The sequence below is a fragment of the Rhinolophus ferrumequinum genome (genome assembly GCF_004115265.2).
Source record: "Rhinolophus ferrumequinum isolate MPI-CBG mRhiFer1 chromosome 15 unlocalized genomic scaffold, mRhiFer1_v1.p scaffold_54_arrow_ctg1_1, whole genome shotgun sequence".
Classification (NCBI taxonomy): domain Eukaryota; kingdom Metazoa; phylum Chordata; class Mammalia; order Chiroptera; family Rhinolophidae; genus Rhinolophus; species Rhinolophus ferrumequinum.
Window position 1 is genome coordinate 11,816,190 of NW_022680357.1, and position 24,960 is coordinate 11,841,149.

The following is a 24,960-nucleotide window of genomic DNA, read 5'->3' on the forward strand; positions in this document are numbered from 1 at the left end:
CCACAATCTCCATCGGAAGCCCCCACCATCATGACCACATACACTTCCAGTTACTGAAAACAAATTCAAATGAACAATGTGGCGCTATGGAAACGATGCTTCAAGACAAACTCCTCCAATCAGATGGCACCCTAAGTTCCTCCTGAGCAGAAATGCTTTTGTCGTCACTGCTGCCGCCAGAGCATTGTTCTGAAAATGGGTATCTGATTACATGTCCTTGCTTCCTCACCCATGAAGCTTACAATGCTTTGGTGCCACCAGGCAAAGCCAAACTCAATCACCCGGCCCCACCCTCTCCGGTGTACCACACTGCTCCAGACTCATCCTTCCCTTCCCGGTCTCACCGCGCTCTGCTCAAGGTCCGCAATGGTCTTGCCTCCCCTCACGGCCCCGTAACTCATACTCATCCTTCAGCAATCAGATGACAGAACCCTTCCTCAGGGAGCCCTCCCGACATGTCATTAATACTCCAATGAGAGGATCTCGTGGCACCTAATCCTTCACTTCTCTGACATTTGCACATCTGGGATTCACCCGGGTTTGGGTGACTGACAGCTTACACAAACCTTTCCAAGGAGCCAGGAGCCAGAGGAGCATGTGTTTTACTCGTCACTGCACCCTGGCATCCAGCATGATGGCTGGGCCAGGGCAAGTGGTCAGTGCATTTGATGAGGGGGCAAGTGAATGAACCGATGGACAGATAGATGGATAGATGAGGAGATGGACATATGATGGACAAACTGGTGGTTGGATGGCCTGGTAGATATGGACAGACAAATGGTTGGACGGATAGATGGATAGGAGGGAGACATTTGGTCAAAGGGGACATTTGACCCCAGGGCCAACCCCTCTTCTGAGCCCTCGAGCCCATTCTTTCTTCTCTCCTCAGGTATTTCTCTCCAACAATGATCCTGCCTTTTGCATTTTCAGCCCGGGATCCAGCTCACACCAACCACGTGGCCTTGAGCAAGTTGCCGAGCCTCTCTGAGCTTGATTTTTTCCCCCACTGTACAAAGAGGATAATCCTCATAGCTACCTCAACAGGACTATTCTGAAGATTGCATGAGATAATCTACATGTAGCCCAGAGTGTGGTGCCTGGCCGCCATAAACACCCGACAACTGTTAGCCGCTCCTGTTGCTCCCATCGTCCTTATTACTATTTCAAGCCCTCCTTCAGCATTGCTCCTCCTGAAGCTGCTACTGAACCATGTCACCTCGCGTCACCACATGGCTCCAAACAGAATGCTGCCCTTGCTGACTTCACATCATAACCCCCTACCTACCATTCCAGGTGTCCGCCTACAACTCGCTGAAATTGTTCTCTTCCAGGTGATGAAACAATCAAACCTGCCATCCTCTGCTCAGGTACCACTCACGTAGACGTCTCGACATCTGACCCTGTGTGTCATCTGCCTTGCGCCCTCCTCCCCAACGACGGTGCCAAGGTTGCTCCTGCTTTTACCTTCCAAAACCCCTGGCTGCTTCCTGCTGAGGACTGCAGTGTCTTTCTCTTCTTCCTCCCCATAAACACTGGTACATCCTCAAGTTACACACACAGACACATACCCATCGTCCACCACGCCACACTTTTCCCCTTAGCAATGCCACGTCCTGCTACAGAAACACCATGGACTCTCTATGGGGATGGCATCCACACCTCCACACCCAGCTGCCTCTGATTTCCTGATGGCACCTCAAAGCCACCACTTCCCCAAATCAACCCCATCAAATCTGACCCTACCCCTTACTCCCTGATTTCAGTTAACGGCCCCACCATCACGCAGGACCAACGCTTGAAATCCAGACTCCTCCCACTGCAGTGGCCGAAGGAGCACCCCAGTGGCCAAGAATTATTTTTTGGGCCACAGCTCTGGGCCGAGATTACGAGCCCCTCAGGACATAAAGCTGCCTTCCCCACCCCCTTCTTCTTCTACTCTCCACAAGATACTAGACGCTACAATAGGAACATAATAGATACTTCTTGAACTGAAAACGAGAGATAGCAGAGTAACAAAGAACAGTCACTCACTGCTGGCAGGTGTGTAAACTGATGTCAGGGCTTTAGAAGACGTTTCGACACGATCTAGTAAAGCTGGGGGTGACTATACCCTACACCCCAGAACTTCGCTCCTGGGTATGCCTTAGAGAAACTTACCACGTGTCCACAGAAGACTTGTGCAAGAATGTTCATAACAGCACTGTTACCAAGAGTGAAAAACAAACAAGTCCATGTCCAGTTATATCGGAACGCTAGCAGGACATAGCTGACATACTCGAATGGGGATAATTAAAGGAGGGTTTCAAAAGGGGCTGTTTGGGATGAGTTCAGTGCAGAAGAACTACGAGGGACAGTTTGGGAGCCCAAAGACAGAAAAAGCAGAGCTGTTGTCCCTCCTACATCTGAAAGGAGGGAGGGAGGAAGCGGTTACCCAAATCTGAAAACAAAGTCCCAGAGGAAAGGCTACCTTGAAAGAAGCAGTGACCTTCAGTAAGGAATACAGCCAGTCCCAGGCAACCCTACAGGGAGTGAGCTGAGCGAGTAAACACCCTGACTTTTGCTCCCCCTCCCTCTGCTCTCTGGTTGGGAGTCCCCAGTGGCTGAACTCATCCGGAAGCCAGAGGACAAGGAGCCCACTGAAGTCCATAGAGCTCAACCTCCTGTAGCACAGTGGAGAAGGCAGACAGCAGATTTGGGAAGACAAAGGGATGATACCTTATCCAGCAACCAAATACATAAAGTACAGTATATGTTTACACAATGGAATGTTGCCCAGTAGGAAAATGAGTGAACTCCTTATGTCAACATGGATAAATCTCAAAATTTCATATTGAGGGGGAAATAAGGCATATTAAAATATTTAGAGAATGGGCACTACAGAATATTGTCTTTTCCAAAATCCCCCACGGCTATATTTCTGACCCCCCACATGCTCTTCCAGAACCTTGCCACTCCCCGCTAAGAGTCGCAAAGAAAGAAGAGAACAAGGTTTTAAAACAGGGAATTACAGGAGAACCCTATTTTAGAAAGGGTAGCCAGTGAAAGTGTGTGTGAGGAAGTGACTAAACTTGCAGTAAGGTGTCAGGGTCGAGAACGAGCCAGGCCCACCAGCCCACCTATTAGCTATGGGAAAAAGGGAGAGTCACCGGCCAAGGTCCTGAGAAGAGAAAGGCCTTGGTCCTTTCCAACAGAGTTTAAGAAAACCAGCGTGGCAGAACTGGGCAAGGGAAAGAATGGAGCATGAAGCAAGAAAGGTTAGAGCATACGCCAGATGGAGCAGGGCATTTGTGACTCCCCTTGGGTTACAAAACTGGTGCGTGCAAGGGTGGGAATTTGACTCCAAGCAGCAAAACCCCACAGACACGACAAAGGAACCAGGAACAGACTTTCCTCTAGATATACAGCTCTAGGGCTAACATTCACTTAGAACCTAGTGTGTGTCAGACACTGGGTTACAAAAATACTTTGAATCTACTAAATGAATAATCTGTTTAATCAGTTACCTAGGAGGTACTAACAAACCCATTTTTACAGTGAGGCAAATTATCTAAAGTCAAAGGTCAAGCATTTAATTTGAACACAACTCCTGACTGCCTTCCCTTTCCACTGTTCTGCTGGGCACTGTTGGATGACTCATATTATAAATAACCGTGATTACATAGTATAATCATCATGGTGAACAACCATAATGAAAATTGCGGTATCTAACATGCCCCAGGGACATAATGCAGTGTCACACAGAACTTTGCTATTATTATTCCCATTTTACAGATAAGGAAACTGAGGCCCAGACTTGCTAAGTAAGGAGTCCAAGGCAAGGCTTGGAAACCAAGTCCAACTGCAGAGTCCACGCTAGTAACTGCTTTGCTGCCTTACTCTATCTTCTCGTGTCTCGAGGAAGATGGGTCAAGGCCAGCGAGGTTCCATGACCAGACTCCTAACGTGACATTCTTCTCTCCATAGCGCCCCTGGAAGCCCTATAAGCGGGCGGTGCGTTTATTGTGGTCCCCAGCCCCGGGGTGCAGCCCCCAGAGGATCCGGCTGGAGGTGCGCGCACCCGGGCTGAAGGTTCCCCCGGCGAAAAGTTCCGCAGCCCTGAAGTCACCCCCCGTCCCCGGAGAAGGACTGGCAGTACCTGCGGAAAATGCGTCCAGGGTCCTGCCCTGGGCTTTGTGGAAAACACCCCCCGCCTCCTCAGCCGACATGGTGAGTGAGTTTCTGGCCTCGCCTGAGTACACTGCGTGGGAGGGACAGACGCGACTCCACACAGCCAACTGCCGGGCTCGGCCGGGCGGCTCGAGGTACCCTCCGCGCGGGGCGGGGCGGGGCGGGTGACGGGCAGGCGGGGCTCGGCCGCTCCGCGCGCCTCTAGTGCTGCCTGGGCGGGGCGGAAGCTTGGGAGGCCCATCTAGGATCGATTGGGGCGCCTGGCGAGTGGAGGCTGTCATCGGGGGCACGCGTGGCGTGCGTACGGGGGGTGTCTTTGGGCTCCGGCTGGGCGGCCAGGCCTTCCCTAAAGTTGGGGTTGTCAGGTTTAACAAATACAAATCCAGGACGCCCAGATAAGCAACAAATGATTGTTTAATATAAGTATGTCCCATGCAGTCTTTGGGAGGTATAATACTTAGGCTACAAATGTTTTTGTTGTTTGTCTGAAATCCCAATCGGACTGGGCGCCTGTATTTTATCTGGGAAGCCTACCTTACGGTCAAAAGGACGGGGTCCTGTCTCAGGACAGTCCTCCAAGCCCCAGCTGTGATCTATGACCCTTAATCACGAGGCATCTTATCTTCCCACTCGTGACCATGCTGCCACCACCACCACCATCACCACTCACTCCACATCGGACCCCGCTCTAAGCACTTTGCGTGCCTCTCACTTAATATGCACCACAGCCCTAGGAGATCGTGCTGTATCATTACCCTCATTTGTCAGATGAGGAAACTGACGCTCAGAGAGGTGACGCCGCTTACACAAAGCGACACATCTACAAAAGCAGCAAAGCTGTGACTGACCCACATGAGGATCTGTCCGGCAAAAGCCACTGAGCTGAACTGCTAAACCAGCGTTTGTCAAAGTTGTTAAAAATACAAATCCTAACTAAAATTCTTTCGTTTCTAACCTCCCAGCATAGGTTCACTGGGAGGATTAAATGAGTTGGTGCATCGACGTACTTAAAACAATAGTTCTCATAGCAAGTCGTAAGTACTCAATGAATATTAGCCATTATCATTAACATTATTATGAATCCCTATATCCCTACTCCCTGAGTATGGCCTGGCCCAGTGAAAGATGCTCGGGAAATATTCAAGGAGAAAATGAATAAATGAGAATCGAAAGTTCTAATATGGCCTCCAGGTCCTGCAAGATCCAGCCCCTGCCTGTCTCCCACTAACTTTGCAGCCACACATCCTCTTTCAGTTCCTTAAACACGCACATTCATTTTCCCCTTGTATATGCGGTTCCTTCTCCTTCGAATGTATCTGCTCATTTGAACGTCAATGTCTCTGCTTAAATCACCCTTCATAGAGAAGCCTTCCCTTCCATGCTGGCACACACTCTTCTGAGCTAAACTCATCTCCCTCATTCTTTTCATCACACTCTGTTCTTGTCCCTCATCCCTTTGCACAGTTGCTAATGATACGTTTACAGGTGTAACTGTTTCTTTGAAGTTGTCTTTCCCAACTCTACGGTAAGGACCACAAGGGCAGTTACCTTGACTGTCTTGCTCACCAAGCAGGGTGACTGAGGCATAAATACTCCAATGGCTGTTGCATAAATAAGTGAATGGATTATAAATATCTTTTCAGGATAACCCCATTTTGACCCTGGGCAGTGGCTGGGCACAGCTCTATTGGCAGTGATGATGAGTAAATTCAGAATTGCACTGCTGCCATAGGATTACAGTGTAGACAAAAAGGGGTTCTATGGAAAGTAACCTCACAGGGTACTGTAATCATAAATTCCCAACTGGGCAGGTCACGGTGGGTAGCCATGCCCGAGGCCTACAACTTCTTCAGTAAAAGGCTTATCTTTGCCTTAAGCAAGCCCAGTCCATTATTTCTAGGTAACTACATTTTTGAGACGCTCCCCTTCAAACCACTCCTTTTAAAGCATGACCACCTTCAAGAGAGCGCATAATCTTAACTATCCTGTAGGCTGTCTGATATCCGCCCTGCTTTCTCCCACCTCCATGTAATCTTCCTTATGTTCCCTCCTTAATCTCAAATGCATAAAAGAAATGACATTTTACTTTAAAAGTAAATACGAAAGTAAGCTTACTTGGTGCCAGCTACCATGTTGAGCATTTAGCTTATTGAGTCCTCACAGCCACGCTGAGAGGTAAGCATTGGTATCCCCATCATATGATGAGGAACTTGGGCTCAGAGAGGTTTCGTGGCTTGCCCAAGATGGCCTTGTACCTGTATTAGTTATCTATTGCTACATAACACATTATCACATGCTTAGCAGCTTAAAACAGCAAATATTCATTATTTTACAGTTTCTGTGGGTCAGGAGTTCAGGTACAGATTAGTGAAGTCCTCTGCTCATGGGTTCTCACAGGCTGCAATCAAGATGTCAGCCAGGGCTGTGGTCTTATCTGAAGACTTGACTGGGGAAGGATCTGCTTCCAAGCTCATTTACATGGTTGGTTGTTGGCAGGACTCAGTTCCTCGAGGGTTATTAGCCTGAGGGCCTCAGTTCCCTGCTGGCTGTTGGCTGAAAGCTGCCCTCGGTTCCTTGGCACATGCCCTTTCCAACATGGCAGCTTACTCCATCAAAGCCAGTAAGAGAGAATCTAGCAAGACAGAACTTGGCATCTTACATACCCTCATCACAGAAATGGCATCCCATCTTTTGCCATATTTTATTGGTTAGAAGCAAGTCACTAGGCCAGTCCGCAATCAAAGTGAAAGGGTTACATTAGGGGACAAATATCGGAGGTAAGAATCCCTCGAAGATATTATAAACTGCCTGCCACAACAATTAAATAGCAGAACTAAGATTTGAATCAGTCCTTTCAAACCCTGAAGTTCCCCAGTTAACCACAATGCTCTACTGCCTTCCCAGACAAATTAATGATTATTTCTCAGAAAGATCAATCTGGTTATTCTAATATGGACTCTAGTATTTTTTCAAAATGTATTATCCTTTTAAATTTAAGCTCCCAAGTGGGAATCTGAAAGATCCATCCAGGGTGGGTGCGTTAACTATTTTCGTAACCCAGTGTCTGACACACGCTAGGTTCTAAGTGAATGTTAGCCCTAGAGCTGTATATCTAGAGGAAAGTCTGTTTCTGGTTCCTTTGTCGTCTCTGTGGGTTTTTGCTGCTTGGAGTCAAATTCCCACCCTTGCACGCACCAGTTTTGTAACCCAAGGGGAGTCACAAATGCCCTGCTCCATCTGGTGTATGCTCACCTTTCTTGCTTCATGCTCCATTCTTTCCCTTGCCCAGTTCTGCCATGCTGGTTTTCTTAAACTGTGTGGAAAGGACCAAGGCCTTTCTCTTCTCAGGACCTTGGCTGGTGACTCTCCCTTTTTCCCATAGCTAATCTAGTATCCCATGGATTTTATTTAGGAGTAACTTTAGAAAGTAAGACTAATGACCACAAGACTTCCTGTACTACATCCTGACCCCTAGATATTACACTTAGCCTTCTCATATGATTTTTAGACCATCTGACCAATTTGCCTAAGGAGAAATACAAATTGGGCAGGTGATTAGATTCAAAGCAGATAAAGCAATACTTTCCTGGTAGAAAGAATTTCTATCATTCATCCACTCCTTTTACCCCTTCCATTTGGTGTCTTGAATCTGTAACTAAATTCAAGATTGAAATGACTAGCCTTAATAAACATCTTCAGACTTAGCCATACATCTGTGTGTGATTTGGTTTGGGGGAGAACAGAAGAACTAGTTCATGGGGGCATCTCTGTGGGCAGAGAAATATCTTCATTTATTGAAATGTTCCTAGCAACAGAAGTTGTTTTCTTTTTCGCCCCCAAATCTTCAAAGTAGAAACAGGCAAAATGATAATAAGAAATCTGGAAAATTGTAGATATATTTTAGTTTTTGTTTTTTGGGAGTTTTTTTATGAGTACAATTGAATTGTAAGGATATCGCATAGCGTTTGCCCACATAAAATCGATTTTTAAAAATTTTAATGACAAACATGGGTTAATGTGGATTTTTTTTCCCCCAAAAAAGCTAACTTCTAGAACAGCAGGTAAATGCTATCATATTAGACTGCTTTGGGATCGCTTTGGCATTTCAATTGCATTTCCCCTGCATGATGATTTTTCCTTAGCTGTTTTCATATTATTCAACTATGCATGTATTCAGAACTTGCCAGCTTAATTCCTTGTAGGAAGCGACAACAATAACATTTATTAATACATTTTATCTATTACTTATAGTGTTTCTTACTATGCTCTGCATTTTCCATTATTTCATTTTCTCTTCATAATAATCCTAAAAGGGAGGCACTTATCCCAATTTTACAGATGGGGAAAATGAGGCTTGAGACTCAAGAGAAGTTAAGCAACAAGCCCAAATTCACACAGTTGGTAATTGGTGGAGCAGGATTTGAGACCAGGCTCTGCGGACTATGTTGTACTGAACGAATGAATGACCACTGAGCTCAATTGCAGCAGTCCTTGCCTCTAATTATATGAGCCAATCATATTTTTGCAACTCTCCCACCCTCCCTTGGCTACGACTGCGATATAATACAACCTCAGGCTGAAGGTGAAGGGTGTAAACTGTGAAATCATTCTAATTCAGGCTTGCAGCTTTTTAGCTATATGACCTTGGGCAAGATGTATAACCTGGCTAAGCCTGTTTGCTCCTATAAAAACCAGGAATAATGAGTGCACTCACTTTTTACAGTTGATACGGGGATTTTACGAGGGTATGCAAGCCAAGTGCTTAGCACAACGCCTGACATTATGGATAATTTTTACTCATTGGTAGTTAACATTAGTAGTACATGGAGTTACGGAGAGCTGGATCTGAGTCCTGCTTCTGTCCCTTACTAGCTCTGTGACTAGGAAGAAGACACTTGCCTCTGTAAAATACACAGAATAATATCTTCATTGTCATAAGGGTTTTTTTTATTTTAAACGTTGTATGGCAGTGGTTCTCCAATGTTACCAAGCATATATCCAGTAGTGTTTAGAGACATTTTGGTTGTCATAACTGAGGGGCCGTGCTACTGGCATCTAGTGGGTAGAGCCAAGGATGCTACTGAACATCTTACAACGCACAGGACAGCCCCCCACAACGGTTAGTTATCTGGCCTTAAGTATCTATCGATAGCATCAGGGTTGGTAAACCCTGTTGTATGCGGACTTCACAGAGGATGTAGTCCTCAATAAACGCTAACCATTTTTATTTCTTGTCTCTTTGACATTCCACCTCAGTCTGTGTGTTATTTCTAAGAGCCCTGTCAGCTTTAAAATTCTCTGATTCAACATAAGATGAAACTTAGATCCAACTACACATATGAGACAAGTAGGATACGAACATGGTTTCTAAGTGTTCTCATCAAGACCAGTTGAAAACAATGATTTGTTTTGGCAAAATGGAAAATTCATGTCTTTTTGTTAGTTGAAGTTTTGTAGAAATCTTAGGTGAGAAAAGCAGTTGAAAGTAGTGCTTACAAGAGCTAGCTTTGCCCCTATTTTATTTTACGAGTATATTGAAAGGACAGCTCTAGACAGGAACTACATGTGCTATCATCCCATCCCTATTTCCAGGGTTTTATAAAACTCAGGTTTTCTGAGAAAGAAAATGTCCATTTACTACTGATTTTTTTGTTCTGAAAAGTTATGGTTATGGACATATTTGTGCACTTATGTTTTAAGAGTTAAAGTTCATATATCAGGCCTGCTTTTCCCTGGAGATCAGCCTTTTTTCCCCTGTGTGTGTGTGTGTGTGTGTGTGTGTGTGTGTGTGTCTGTGTGTGAGTGTGTAAATCATTGTGGAAAACTTGCAGTGTCTAAAGAAAAATTAGGAGAAAGAAGAATAAAATCTCATTGGCCAAATATACAAAAATAAAGTACTATCAATATTTTGGCATATTTCTTCCTAAGGTTCTTTCTCTAAGCATTCCTATAAATAGTTGAAATGATACTTTAAGAAGCTTTATGTTACCTTTCCCACTTAACATCATAGCACAAAAACTTCCCCATGTTTCTAAACATTTCTAGGGCTGCAGAATATTTCATATTAATATATACTTTTAAAATTTATACCCACTTCTAAAAATAGTTTATTATACAATAAATTAGTTGCAAGATGTCAAAAAATACAGAAGTCTACAAAATAAAAATTGAAAATTAACCTCTCACCTCTCCTCAAATTCTTTCTTCAGTTGTAACTATTTTTAAGAATTCCACATGTATCTTCCAATATGGTTTTGTGGGAGTCAGTAGTGTTGTTTGCCAACATTCCCATTTCTCCATCTTCCAGGCACATATGATTGCAATTGCTGGCTATTTTTTTTAATTTATTTTTTGGTTACACCATGTGACTAGTTCTGGCCAATGAGTTGTGAGTATTTAATTGCTGCTGTAAGACCCTTCAGGGCTTTTGTTCCCTCTGCCATGACAACTGGCAATGCTCTAGTCAGTAGTTGCTTCATCAGTCAAATTCCAGAGAGAAGGTGACACACAGAAGAGCTTCTAGACTAGTCATGATGGACGTGTAGAATAAGTGAGAAATAACAGCTTGTTTTGTTTAGGGGTTGTCTGTTGCAGCAGTATAACCTATCATATCCTTACTGATAGATTAGCATATGTGTATATATGTATAAACACATACATAGCACATATGAACACACACATATCAGCTGTATTGTCCACATTCTTTTGTAGCCTATTTTTTTTTCTTTTGGCTAAGAAATATATTTACTACTGAGAAGTTGTTTTTGAGCATCTACTTGTCTTGGTACTCTTCTGGATGTTGATAGTGTATCAGTGAACAAAACAGAAAAAAAAAGCCTACCCTCAATGGACTTTACTTACATGGATATATATATATATATATATTTACTTGTAATTCTTAACAGTTACCTATTATATGGATATACCACCATCTATATAAACTTACTTCTACTTATAAAGCCTATATTTAGGTTTTTCTCAGTTTGTCTCTTGTTGAAAAACAAGGCCATATTAAATATCAACATAAACATATTTTGAGCCCTGTGTGTCATACATAGGTGCACTTGTGGACATATTCTTGTTTACTTAACCATTCTACAGTAATTGGACACATGAACCATTTCTAATTTTTTGCTATTATTCATGCACCGGTTTTTATAGTTACAATTGAAGGAAGAATTGTAACTACAGTTTTCATCTATTTATTTGAAGCTTTGGGGATTATTTCTTTAAGATAAGGACTCCAAAATGTTCCTACTGGGTCAAAGGGTTTGGGCATTTTTAAGACTCTTGATACATGTTGGCGTGCGTGATTCTCTTGTATAGATTTCCCACTTCAGCAGGAATTGTCCTGGCATCCATCGTTATTTTACACATGGGGAGTAAGGGGTTCTGAATTGCCCATCATCCACTCTTCTTCCTCAAGGTCATCTGAGGAACCAAGAAAAATCAAGCCAGGCATGAGAAAGCTCAGTTAATACTGGTGGACTGACTAACTTTTTCTTTTTTAGCAGTTAGCATGTTTTCTTTTCTTTAGCTTTCTTTTCTAGGCATTGCTGTATTTCTTTGTCTTTAAACAAAGTTGTTACGGCAGACACTTTACTTATATGACTTCCACCGGACTTGGCCTTGAGCCCAGTAGGACACACCTACTGGGCTTCCCCGGGGACTTCTCTTTCCTACTGTCTAAGACAATGGCTCGTCTCTTCATGCCCCTCCCACCCCCACCTTCCCACTGCCACATCTGCCACCTCCCTGCATCTGTACTACTTCCCTCTCCCTCCTCCAGGGATAATGTAGGGACAGACTGGGACACCCGCAAAAGAGTCCCCTTATTTTTGTACATTGCATCCATTCCTTCTTACGGCTACGTAGGTAGTGGTTCTCCCTCTTCCTACTCTGCCATTCACTTCAGCATGCCATGGTGAGCAGATTTTCGTCATAGCAGAAGTTTAGCCCCTAAAGTACCTGGTCTCCCTCTCTGGAAAGGGGATAAACAAAGATGCAAAAGGGGAACATCTTGTCCGATTTTCTAACCAAACCAGAACTCCTGTGAAGTGAAGTGGGTACAGCTGTCCTATCCTGGAGGGGCTGCCGGGGGACAGACCAGCTGCTGCCCTCACTATACAATGCCCCACACAAGCTGTGAATTTTTAACAGCTCATGGTTACTCATTTTCCAGCCCCAGAGTTGTCGTCAGGACGCTCAGGATCCCTAGTTTGCACGCAATCAGCAGAACAGATGAACAGATGAAATTCTGTTTTCTCACTCTTCGTACAGTACTGCATTTATTCAACCTTTATATCTCTAGAACCTAGGACCGTGTCTGGTACATTGCAGGGGCTCAATAAATATTTACAGAATAAAGGAGGAAATAAATGAAGGAGGTAAGCAAACACACCAACTCTCTTATCTCATATACAAAGTGGAGCTTCAAAGATCATAACGCCAAATCACCTTGAAAATTCTGCTGCCCCGAAAAGGACAGACTTGACATTATTTTCAGCAATAAGGTTTTACAAATTAATTGATTTTTCTGACTCATTTGGTGTGGGCTTAAACCATTTATCTGAAAGCACAGTAATATATTCTTTGAATTATTCCAACAATGAGAGACAAAAGCTGAAATAATGAGTTAAACACTTAGTTGAGCCATCTCTATCAACCCCTTGCACATATGCCTCTCAATGTCACGGCTGCCGTGCCAGCTTCAGTCCCCATGTGGTACTTCCGGGGACCAATCTGAAGAGTCTTCTCCCCATTTCCCTGCCAGCTCCTGCGAGAAAACTGCAGGCCTGCCCTTTGGTGACATCACCTCCTCTCAGCTCGGGAGCCTCTGTCAGAGGGCTGCCAGACCTTCCAAATAAAGCTGCTGCCTTGTCCCAGCCCTGGTGTGCCACCCACCCGCAGCAGTAATATTTAATAACACGGAGAACACAAAGCTTGGCTGGATGAGTCACTGTTGTGAGTGACCAGCCAAATTGAAATCTCCTTTTTAACAGAAAGGCCTTGAAATGCAGGAATGAAAACACACTCCTTTAATTTCCAGTTTTAATGACCGTGCGATGCATTTCCAGGGACAACACCTGCATTTTCTTCTTCCCGTTGAATGTTATAAAACACCTCGGTATCTGAATCAGGTTCAAAGTGCATTCTTAGCCCAGGGTTCTGCAGAGGTGGAGCATTTGCATACCATGTTCCCTCACTTTCTTTGCTCTGTCTGCATACCACCTTGTATTGTTATTTACTTCCAAGTTTTCTTTACTGTAACTCATGTTTGTTACTTACATATCTTTGTTTAAAAGAAAGAAAATTTTTCTCTCTGCTCCTTGTGATTCTGGCAAACCTGTATCTCTTGCCACAGATAGACGTGTGTAAATAACACCAATCCTTGAAGAGGGGAAAAACCAAATAATACCCAGACTTGTTAGGCAGCTTCTGCTGTCTGCTGGGGACTCTGAGGCTGGGATTTGTGATGTTTCTGATAAAGAGGGAGAGTGGACAGTGTTAGGTATTACAGAAATATTATAGTGATTACAGATGGAGACGCTCTTCTTGGAGTTATAACGTGGATTGCAAGGGGGTGCAGCTCCTTGCAATGATCCAACAGATGAGGCAGCTCCTTTCTGGAGGTAAAATCGAAGAAGATGCATTTGTCAGACCTTGAAACCCTCAAGGGTAGTGTGTATTAAGAACAGTAAGAAGCTTAGGCTCTGGGTCACATTGGGAGTGGGTGGATCTCAAATTCCCTTTTATCTTGGGCAACAGCCTTAACCTCTCAGGGCCTACATTTCTCTGGTTGAAAAATGAAGATAATAAGAGTGTGATACCTTTCTCAGAGGGCTTTTGAGGGGGCTGTGTGACATAATTCAGGCAAAGTACTTAGCATGCGACGTGGCACTTCAGTGCTCAATGGTTATTTTTCTTATCTTTTTTTTATCATCTTCTTTCTCTCATTCTCCCTCTTATCACCATCACCATCATCATCATCTTTCTGGTGGGTCGAATTGTTTCCCCCCCAAATGATACATCCAAGTCCAACACCCGGTACTTATGAACGTGACCTTATTTGGAAACAAGGTCTTTGCAGATGTACTTGAGTTACGATGAGGTCATAGTGGAGTGGGGTCGGCAATAATCCACTGATTTCTGTCTTTATAAGAGATATTTTGAGATGGAGACTCACAGGGAAGAAGGCTATCGAGAGATGGGAATTATACTGTGACAAGCCAAGGATTTTTAGCAACTGCTGGAAGCTAGAAGAAGCAAAGCAGAATTCTTCCCTAGAGCCTTCAGAGGAAGCAGAGCTCCCTCTGCATTCCAGACTCTGGGCCTCCAGAGCTGTGAGAGAATCAACTTCTCTTGTTTTAAGCCATCCCATGGGTGGTCATTTGTTATGGCGAAACTTGGAAACTCACATGGAATTTGGTACTCGGAAGTGGAGTACTGCTGTAACAATGTGGGAGCGGCTTTGAAATTGGATAATAGATGGAGGCTGGAAGAATGTGCAGGTAGCTGATGAAAAAACCTCCATTGCCTTCGAGACACTCTTAGCAGAAATAAGGACACTAATGGAGACACTGGTGAGTGCTCAGAAGGAAGTGAAGACGAAGGGAAGGAAAGCTGCTATTGCCTCAGAGACTACGTACACTGTCACAAACAGTACGTCAGTAGAAATGTGCATGTTCAAGGTTCTTCCGCTAAGGCCCCAGAAGGACACGAGGAAACCAAGGGAATTATTGGACACTGGAGAAAAGATGGCCTTCGTTATAACGTGGCAGAAAACTTGTCTGAATTGGGTGCTAGTGTTGGGTGGAAAGTAGAACTCATAAGTGATGAACGTGGAATTTAGCTGAGGAAATTGTGAAACAAAATGTTGAAGGTGTGGCCTGGTTTCTTCTTCCATTTATAGTAAAATGCGAGAAGAAAGAGATAAATTAAGCAAAAGGGAGCCAGAATGTGATGAGTTAGAAACTTCTCAGCCTATCTATATTGCACAAGATGCTCACACAAGAGTGTGGCTGGACAACCATTCGCTAAAGAGATTGGATGTGTGACTAATGGATACAACCAATCATCTCAGCAGAAGCCAGGAATAGAGATGGGGTTATCCAGGAAGGATCTATAGGGGTCCCTCTTGTCTGATGGCGTGAAACCTGTGAATTGCAGAGGAGACCAATAAGGTTTTTGAGAATGTTGTACCAGCACAAACACTGCCAGCCTCAACAAGAAGGGATAAAGACAGCAGGAAATGAAGGAAGGCTGTTGGACTTCCACAAATGTACAGGCAGGGCACAAGCCAATGGAGGCACTCAGCTGCCAACACATGATATCCTTCAGGAAAAAGACAGAATGACTCCAAAGGCAGCCCTGAGGTTGCCACGGCTGTCAGGGCCTCCATGGGCCCAGAGAACAGAGCATCAAGCCTCTGCAGATTATTCTCAGGCCCTGAGACCTAATGGAATTCTCCCCGATGGGTTTCACACTTGCTTGGGAAAAATGACCTCATCATTCCTTCAGTTGTCCCCCTGTGGGGGAATGTCTATTCCATATTCGTTCCACCGCTGTATCTCAGATACAGAGAATTTCTTTCCTAGCTTCACAGTCTACACGTGGAGAGGAGTTGTGCCCCAGGATGGTTCATACCCCAAATTTCACTCATACCTGATTTAAATGATAAGATTTGGGAGGTCTTGAGTTGATATTTACATGAGATTTTTGACTTAGAGTTGATGATGGAGTTGGGTGAATATATGGGAAGGACATGAGTTTTTTTTTAATTTTTCAATTACAGTTGACATTCAATATTATTTTACATTAGCTTCATGTGTACAGCATAGTGGTTAGACATTTATATAATTTATGAGGAGATCCCCTGGATAAATCTAGTACCCACCTGGCACAAACATAGTTATTATAATATTATTGACTATATTCTCTATGCTGTATTTCACATCCCCTGACTATTTTGTAACTACCAATTTGTACTTAATGCCTTCCCCTTTTTCACCCAGCCCCCAATCCACCTTCCCTCTGGCAACCATCAGTTTGCTCTCTGGGTCTGTGAGTCTGTTTTGTTTGTTCATTTATTTTGTTCTTTAGATTCCATAAATAAGTGAAATCAAGGTAGTTGTCTTCCTCTGTCTGACTTACTTCCTTTAGCTTAATACCCTCTAAGTCCATCTATTAGGTACATATATACAACAGAATATTACTCAGCCCTAAAAATGAAGGACATGAAGTTTTGAGGAGCCAGAGGATGCACTGTAGTGGGTTGAACTGTGCCACCATGAATTGGTGAACTGTGCCACCATGCTAGAGATTCAGATTGACCTCGTTTGGAAATAGGGTCTTTGCAGATGTAATCAAGTTTAAATGAGATCATACTTGGTAAGGGTGGGCCCGAATCTCCTGACTGGTGTCCTTATAAAAGGGGGAGATTTGGAAATAGAGACACAGGAGTAACACAGGAAGATGGCCACGTGAAGACGGAAACAGAGATTGGAATGATGCTGCCACAACCTAAGGAATACCAAGGATTGCCAGCAACCACTAGAAGCTAGAAGAGGCAAGGAAGGATTCTTCCCTAGAGCCTTCAAACAGAGTAGGGCCCTGATAATACCTTAATTTTAGGCCTCTAGCCTCTAGAACTATGAGACAATAAACCGCTGTGTTTTTAAAGCCTCCCAGTTGATGGTAATTTATTACGGCAGCCCTAGAAAACTAATACCATTGTCTTTATCATCTAATCAATCTTTGCAGTATTTCAGCATCTATCATATATCACTTAAAAGACTCTGTGAAATTCGGCAGAAAGAAGCCCATTTAACTTTCTTTGCCTTGTGTTTTCCAACTTATGTGACCAGGAAGTACCATTTGGAAAGATTAACTTCCTCTCATTTCAAATTAAGAAAACTAAGAACCAGTGAGAGCAGTTGATTTTACTCCAAGTCCTAGAGTAAAAATAATGTCACATCTGGGATTATAACCATCTTAATAACAACAGAAACACTAATCATTGAGCCATGGAATCTGAACGGTTGGGACCTCAGAGCGCATCTAGTCCATATCCTTCTTGAGAAAACAGAGGCCCAAAGAGAAGTGATTTCCCCAGGTCACAAAGCAAGTACTGTATTTTTCCTACGTGCACAAAATGCACACCCAAATTACCCGGCAATCAACGTAAAAGAATAGATTATGCTGCCCCTAGTGGCAGAACTCTGCAATACAAACCATCACAACATATTTTTTAAAATGTTTCTTAAAAACAGTAAGCCACAGACCACACAGCTTATCAGATGTAAAAGTAAGGTTAATTTCTGAACATGGTAGACTTAAGTTTATGATTACTCTAACTTTGCTATGGAACATTATTCACTGATACCAAAATATTTCTTTCAGCTGATTTCATATCATTTTTTTTTCTGGTAGTAAAATACGATTGCACCTATAGAGCTAATAATTTTCTGTGGGATTTTAACACATAGTAAAACGTACTTAAATCAACCAAAAGTAATGTGTTTCCTCCGACTCAGATTACTGGAAAATTACTTTCAATACATGTACGATGAAACAAAATATTTATATTTTCTCCTAAAAGCGTAATGTAGAATTGGGATATATATCTTATACACCCTCATAGCTTATGTGCCAGCAAAAGTGGTAGTAATAAGGAAAAACTGTCTTATTTTTCAATGTATATGTCTCAATGGGGAATCTTATTTTTTCTTTTAAACCATCGTGCCCTTAATTTCCTGGTCAATGCATAAATGAATTTCAACAAAAATGTGATGGGCCGACAGTGTACTTAGCACCCTTCTGCCCGACTCAGACGAGCAGTTAACCCAGACACACACGGACGTGGTCTACTTTTTGAGGACTGCAGGAATAGAACAGTTCTGAGGAGTCGCTTTTCTGGAAAGATCAGAAAGTGCTCATTGTCTCAGGTTCTTCCTGAGATAGGAAGATAGGGTTTCCCAGGACTCCTTGGTCACGTGCTTGACAAATAGCCTCAGGAGTGAACACTGCCCTAACTCAGGTCTCACCATCCCCTGGGAAATAGAATGGTGATGCTCTTACGCCAAAAGGAAGAAAAGGACCAACTCATGTTGATGCCGCCTCGGGTAGCTTTCTCTAAGAAGAGGAAGACTGAAGGAAACCACATTTATTGTGCCAGACAATCACTTTAAATCCTTCGTGTTTTAAAATCACAGCAGTACCCATGAGGAAGGCGCCAACCTTGTTTTGTAAACGAGGAACCTAAAGCTCAAAGACGCTCGTTTGTCCTTGGGGTTGTGTTGTCAACTAACATTTCCTGGTACCTGCCATGTGCCAGGATCTGTAGAATTTATTTATGTGTATGATTTCCTTTAATCTTCAAAATCTGTGGCGTCATCCACATTTCTCAGAGGAGGAAATTGGGACTACTAAATGCAGAAACTTTTATATAGCATTAGGGGACTGTAAAACCTTAGATAAGGTTGTCTGGAACCAACTGAGAAATAAGAGAAAGGAGTCAAAACACCTTGTAGAAAACCAGAGGCTAAGTGGATGGATAGAGGCCTCCTCCCAACATGTCACATGTCCAAGGTCACATAGCTTCTAAGCAGAGAAAGTGGGATTTGAACTCTGAGCTGCATGGTGCCAAAACCCAGACTCTTATTCACCTCACTGGCCTGTCCTTATTCTTTCTTTTTCAGAGAACTAATGGGATAATAACGACATTCTACAAAAACAAGTTTCATCCATTCAAATCTTGGTTCCCTAAAGGGGAGTCTAACTGCTGCCATTAACTGGTTAACTAAGAGTTAAAGAATATTTCAATTCTTTTCATTATATCCTTGGAAATGAAAAACCTATTGAAAAGTGATCTTTTGCCTGATTTAGCAAACATGATCAGGACTCTTGATTGCAAGTGACAGGAGCACAACTCCAACCAGCTTAAACAAAAAATACACTTATTAGAAGGACAACTGAGAGTCACACAAAGAAGGAAAAGGCAGAATTGAACTAGGAGAAAGCAGGTGCTTCTGATGCTTCCATTTGAGGGTGATAAGAAACAGAATCTGCCAGAAAGTCCGCCCTGGCTTCTCCAGCTGCAAAGGAGTGTGGTAAGTGTCCTGTTGCAGCTATAACAAGTGACTGCAAACTTACTGGCTTAAAACCACACAAGTCTATTATCTTCTAGTTCTAGAGGTCAGAGGTCTGACATGGGTCTTGCGGGGCTGAAATCAAAATGATAACAGGGCTGTGTTCCTTTCTGACGGCTCTGGGGGAGAACCTGCTCCCTTGCCTTTCTCAGTGTCTAGAGGCCACCTGCTTTGCTTGGCTCATGGATCCCTTCCTCCATCTTCAAAATGCTGCATCTCTCCCTGAATGTTCTCCTGTTTCTCCCGTCTCCCTCTGACTTCCCTCTTCGGCCTCCTTCTTTCATTCTCAAGCACCCTTATAAACACACTCTCTCCCTTCCTCACAATCCAGGACCATCTCCCTGTTTTAAGGTCGGCTGATTAGCAACCTTAATTCCCTTTTGCCATATACCATAATCTATTTATGGGCTCTGAGGATTAGGGGATGGACATCTCTGGGGGGAAGCAATCCTTATTTTGCCTACTATCACAGGGGACACACCTGGATTTACCAAGCAGCCATTCTGAACGCAATGGGCGAGGGTAAATTTCCAAAAGGAAAACTGGAGTGTAGGAAAGGGGGGAATGATTTATGAGTGGTCAAAAGTCCTCCAGTCAGGGGGGGAGCAGTTATTTCCGAAGGTGGAAGGGCCGCTGAGTGACACAACCACGTCTGCCTACCGCCGAGCGAAGGCAGTCAAATCTCTCTCTGATGATTTACGCCCTCTGTGTCTCAAGGTCCGTCTTACGACTACCACCAACCGGACATGGTGCTAACAGGAAATACTAGTGCAAGTGGATTGGTATTGGCTTGGAAAATATCCTGAAGTGTTTTTGTTGTTGTTGTTTTGTGTTTAGTTCCTACCTAAGTTGTTCTCTTGCTGTTTGTCCTTTTCTTACAAAAGTGCAATATCAAAATCATAAAAAAGTTTATGTGAGGGCACTGATGCATTGAAATTTTATTCTTTTGTTTAAGAACGTAAAGCATCTTACAAAAATAAATGGTAGTAAGACTTTCTCTCAATTTAAGGCATGAAACTTGTTCTAATATTTACTAAGATGGAATCCAAAGGTGGTGAATTTTCATGGCCAGATAAAAACCATTTAAATTCTGGGCTGCTGTGGAATCCCCCATCTCATTCCATTTCCAGTAGGTAACTAGTTTAGTTTGGTGTGTGTATTGTTGGCCTGTTTCTACCTGGGGAAGACTCTATACACCTGCCTCTTGTATAATGACTTTAATTCATTCCTGAAAACTCTATTGCTAAGTAAAAAGCCATTACGTGGAAAAAAATATTTCCATTACTTTTAATAGGAAAATTATGATGCATTCTATACATCTTTTTCTATGCATCCTTAGGTAGAACGTACTATAAAAAAGTTTTTCTTGATTTTTTTTTTCTCATGTCAAATGTTCTTTAGAAAACATTGTAGGTCAGACCGTGTAATTCTACCTTGTAAGATCTTGTGAATAATTTCAGAGAAGCCATAGATTTTTATGGGTAAAAAGATTTTTTACCCATAGATTTTATGGGTAAAGTTCCAATCTTTTAAAAGTTTGCAACTAGTTTGGAAATGCGACAAACAGTGTGAAAGCTGAACTGAACGTGCCTGTTCATCCTGTCAATGGCTCGTCTGAGATCTCTGAATGGATGTGCTCTCAATGCAGCCGCACCTGCATGGTTTTGGTAGCATGTGCCAAGGTCTGGAAGGAAAGGGATAAAAAAGAACAGCAGACTCAGACAGTCACGGTGGAGATGGCTATTGTTTGCCGGTATAAGAGAATCATGCTTCTCAGTTCCCTTAACGTTGGGCAAGGCTGGATGACTAATTCTGGTTAAGGGCCGGAGGAACATGCGTCACTGCCAGTCTGCTGCAAAACTCTCGCTCTCCCTTTCTCCCAGCAATCATGGAAGCACATCCTAAAAAGGAGCTTCCAGCATCCTAGGTCCCTGGGTGACTGTTCTCAGAGGAGTCTTTCTAATGACCCACATCCGATATTTGTGTGAGTGAGAAATGATCTTTGGCGGATTTGTGATTCTGAGATTCTGTGGTTTTTAAAATAATTTCTGAACTGCAGTAAAATTGTCTCTCCCTACTGGTATGGGGTATACTTGTTTTGTATTGCTGTGTAACAAATTACCATAAACTTAACAGCTTACATCAACACTCTGGTATTTACTCCTAGTTCTGTGGGTCACGAGTCTGGCATAGTGTGTCTGGAATCTCTGCCAAAGATGCCACAAGATGGAAATAAAGATGTCCATTGGGCGGCATCCTCATCTGGAGGTTCTATTAGTGAAAGGTCAACTGCCAAGCTCCACGGGTCGTTGGCAGAATTCATGCCTCAGTTGTCGGACTGAGGTTGCCATCGTCTTGCTAGTTGTTAGACTGGGATCATTCTTAGCTTCTAGAAATTGATCTCAGGTTCTTGTCATGTGGCCCCCTCCATCTCAGCCACCAAGAATCTCCCTCAGATTGAATCCCTCTCATGCTTTGAGCCTCTATGACTTCCCTTTCTACAACCAGCCAGAGAAAACTCTGAATTTTAAAGGTTAATGTCTAAAGCCAACTATGCCAGGGAACAATCTAATCATGGAAATAAAATCCATCATATTTTTAGTCCTGGGGATTATGTAGGGAAATTTATATCAGTGAGACAGAAAATCTTGGGGTCCGTGTTAAGATTCTGTTGGACATGTGGGGAGAAAGTAAGAAAGAGAGCAAGTGAGTGAGAAAGAGTATTTGTCGGCCTGTTTCTGCCTGGGGAAGAATCTATACACCTGTCTCTTGTATAATGACTAATTCATTCCTGAAAACTCTGCTGCTAAGTAAAAAACCATTAAATGGGGAAAAAAATTTTTCATTACTTTTAATGGGAAAATTATGATGCATTTCATCTCAATCCAAAACATCCTCACAATTTGCAAAGATAGAAAAATGTATCAATTGAATAATGAAAATATATTTATATAAGTAATACATTTAAAATGGAAAGTAAATAAACCTATGTTGTACATAAGATGTAATAATGCAAAGAAGGTATATTGCACTTGCCAAAGAGGGAGAAGGTAAGATTTAAGTGTGGAGCAGGTGTGCACAGGAATCATTCTTTGAATTGTGTATTATTCTTTCTGCGTCATTTTCTTTGGTAATTTCTGAACCCCTGGGAGGTGGGTTGGTCATCTTGCAGTACAGCTTCGCAAGTCCGCGTGCGCACACATACATAACAGTAGAGCTCAGATAAACACTTTTAAGACAAAACAGTCTTCAACATGAGCGTGCTCATGGAAATAATACATATGCAAAACACTCTGGCACGCTACAGAGGATGCTGCCTCTTTCCCCCTTTCTCTTGGCGTATCTATGCAGGGAAAATCTTTTGGGCTCATCTAAACGTGGCCTGCAATTCATCTTTGTTCCATTTGTTATTTTCTGACTTGAGAATGTTGTGTTGGGTAAACAGAAGACTGTGTCTTTGCCTGAAACCATTGTATCAAACTACCACTTCTTGTAGTATATTTATTTCATGTGTTTTGGGGCAAAGACATCAGTATTCAAAAAAAAAAAAAAAAAAAGTAGTTGTCCAAAAAGTAGCATAACTTTTCAAACGCGATTATGACAAAAATTGACTGAACAGCTATAATGTGATCTAGTATTTAGATCTAATACGTACTAGGGTACATGGTTTATGGACTCTCTGAAATACACAGGCCCATAGTTGGTTTCTATTAGATGATTTTGAAAAATCAATCTTCTTTGCCATAATTACACTGAAAATTAACAAGTCAAGTATCATAAAGGAAAAAAAAATTGAGATTAAGTTAAGCCAAAATGACCCATCTGGAGGTCATCACTAATTAGGAATTGCTGGGAGACCCATCTTAAGAAATGAATGTAGAGTTTAAAGTAGATAGCTATTGGGTTTTATAAATCTTTTTATGTAATTTTTTTTTAAGAAAAGGAAATTTCAAAGTTAAATGTTAATGTCATATTTCACGGTGTTATTTCCTGCAGCACAAAACATGATCATGAAAATATAATTTTAAAAAATCAGCACAAAAGCAATAATAATGAAATTCTCTATCTTCCTATAAAACCGTCCATTTATGATATAGTCTTATATCTCTGTTTTCTAAATGCCATGTAGGGCATTTTCTTAGGATTTTTTAATGCGGTAGAAAGGCTGTAAGTCTCAGCTTTTGTCTTGTTGTTTTTCCAAGTTAACCTTACTTTAAAAATTCCTGGCAATGAGTTTATCTTTACCTAAAATGGACAAAAGAATATTTTTAGTGTGGTCCCTTGACAGTTCCAAAGGAGAAAATCCAGTTTTAAGTAAATACTATATAAAATACGATACATTAAAAATAATGTTTATAAAAGATGTTTTATGTGTGTCCTTAATACCTTTATAATCTAAAGCTATCTATTTTGCTTCAATTCTGGTGTTTCTTAATAGGCTTATTCAGAACTAGCCCACGCACTATACTTATGGAGAAGTAGGTAAAGCACTTTCTCTTCCTTCTCTTCCCCACATTCCATCTTGGTTTATTACTTTGAGCATGAATGCTGAGTGAAGTGAAAGGGAAGTCAATATTTGATTGCGGTGAGCACTGAACTTCAAAGTTCACCCAAAATGGAGTTCAACACCATTCGTTTCAGGCAGAATTCCATTGTTCATTCCCTTTGAAAAAGCTATATTTATGGGTATTGCCTTATGCAACAGAGTCAGTAACCCAGGGGTTGAGGTCCAGCAATGTGTGTTTTAATCGCCTCCAAGAGATGCAAGCGCAAGTGTGAGAACCCAAGAGACAGCATTTCTCCTAGGACAGTGCAGATTGAAGTTTTCTGTGTGTTGGTGGGTTGTTCCTACTAAGGATGGCTACTATTTATCTAGTGCTTCCTATGTCCCAGGTGCTCGATACATTAAAATAGTAATAGCTAGCACGTATCGTGTTCAATGTGTTCCAAACACTATTCTAAGTGCTTTCTTCTACCATCTCACTCATTTCATTCTGAGCACAATCTAATGGGATAGGTGCTGTCCTTACAACCATAACACAGATGAGAAAACTGAGGTACAGAGAAATTAAGTCCTTGGTGCAAGGTCATGAAGGTAGCAAAGAGAAGACCCAGGAAACAGGTGGTCAGACTCCAGAGCCCTCACTTGTAAACACTACGCACCATCACTGGTATTCAGAGATCCATGAATTCATTCAGTGCATCATTTTAGCCCCTTCACGTTACTGAGAAAGTGAAATTCATTACACAAGTGTTGTAGCCGGAGAGTCAGAGGCTCTGAGAGATCAATGAGTTTCTCTCAAATCACACAGCTCATTAGAGGCTCAGCTGGACTTAGAACCTGGCCTGTCTTCTTCTGTGGTGGCTTCTGTGCGCTATTATGTCACACTCCCTGCTTCTCCCTGTCATCCTGCTGCCAGACTGATTCAGAGACCAGGCTCCCACCCTATTTGGGGGCAGCCCGACCCCTTCTTTAGGGAGTGCAAGGAATGGCTCCTACCTTCACCCCCAAACTGGACATACCCAGAACCCTCCTTGAAGCTTTCTGTCAAACACAGAGGATGCAAGACCTGATTCAAATTCGACTCATTTGAACAGAGTTCTCATTCGTATGTAAATTGGGTGTGTGTGGGGGGAAGAGACA

At 42.6% G+C, this 24,960-nt stretch overlaps 1 protein-coding gene across 2 annotated transcripts in view; it reads right to left on the minus strand.

Annotated features, from left to right (window-relative positions):
* The window catches only part of CPPED1 (calcineurin like phosphoesterase domain containing 1), a 77,527-nt gene extending 73,207 nt beyond the window's left edge, over positions 1–4,320 (minus strand). The window contains exon 1 of one of the 2 annotated variants that reach the window (XM_033101913.1): positions 4,136–4,320. In XM_033101913.1, coding sequence (XP_032957804.1) covers positions 4,136–4,205 — 70 coding nt within the window. In that variant the 5' untranslated portion in view covers positions 4,206–4,320. Of the gene's footprint in view, positions 1–3,876; positions 3,991–4,135 lie in introns of those variants that run through there. The other variant, XM_033101914.1, reaches the window with a different exon arrangement.
* Positions 4,321–24,960: the final 20,640 nt, after the last annotated feature.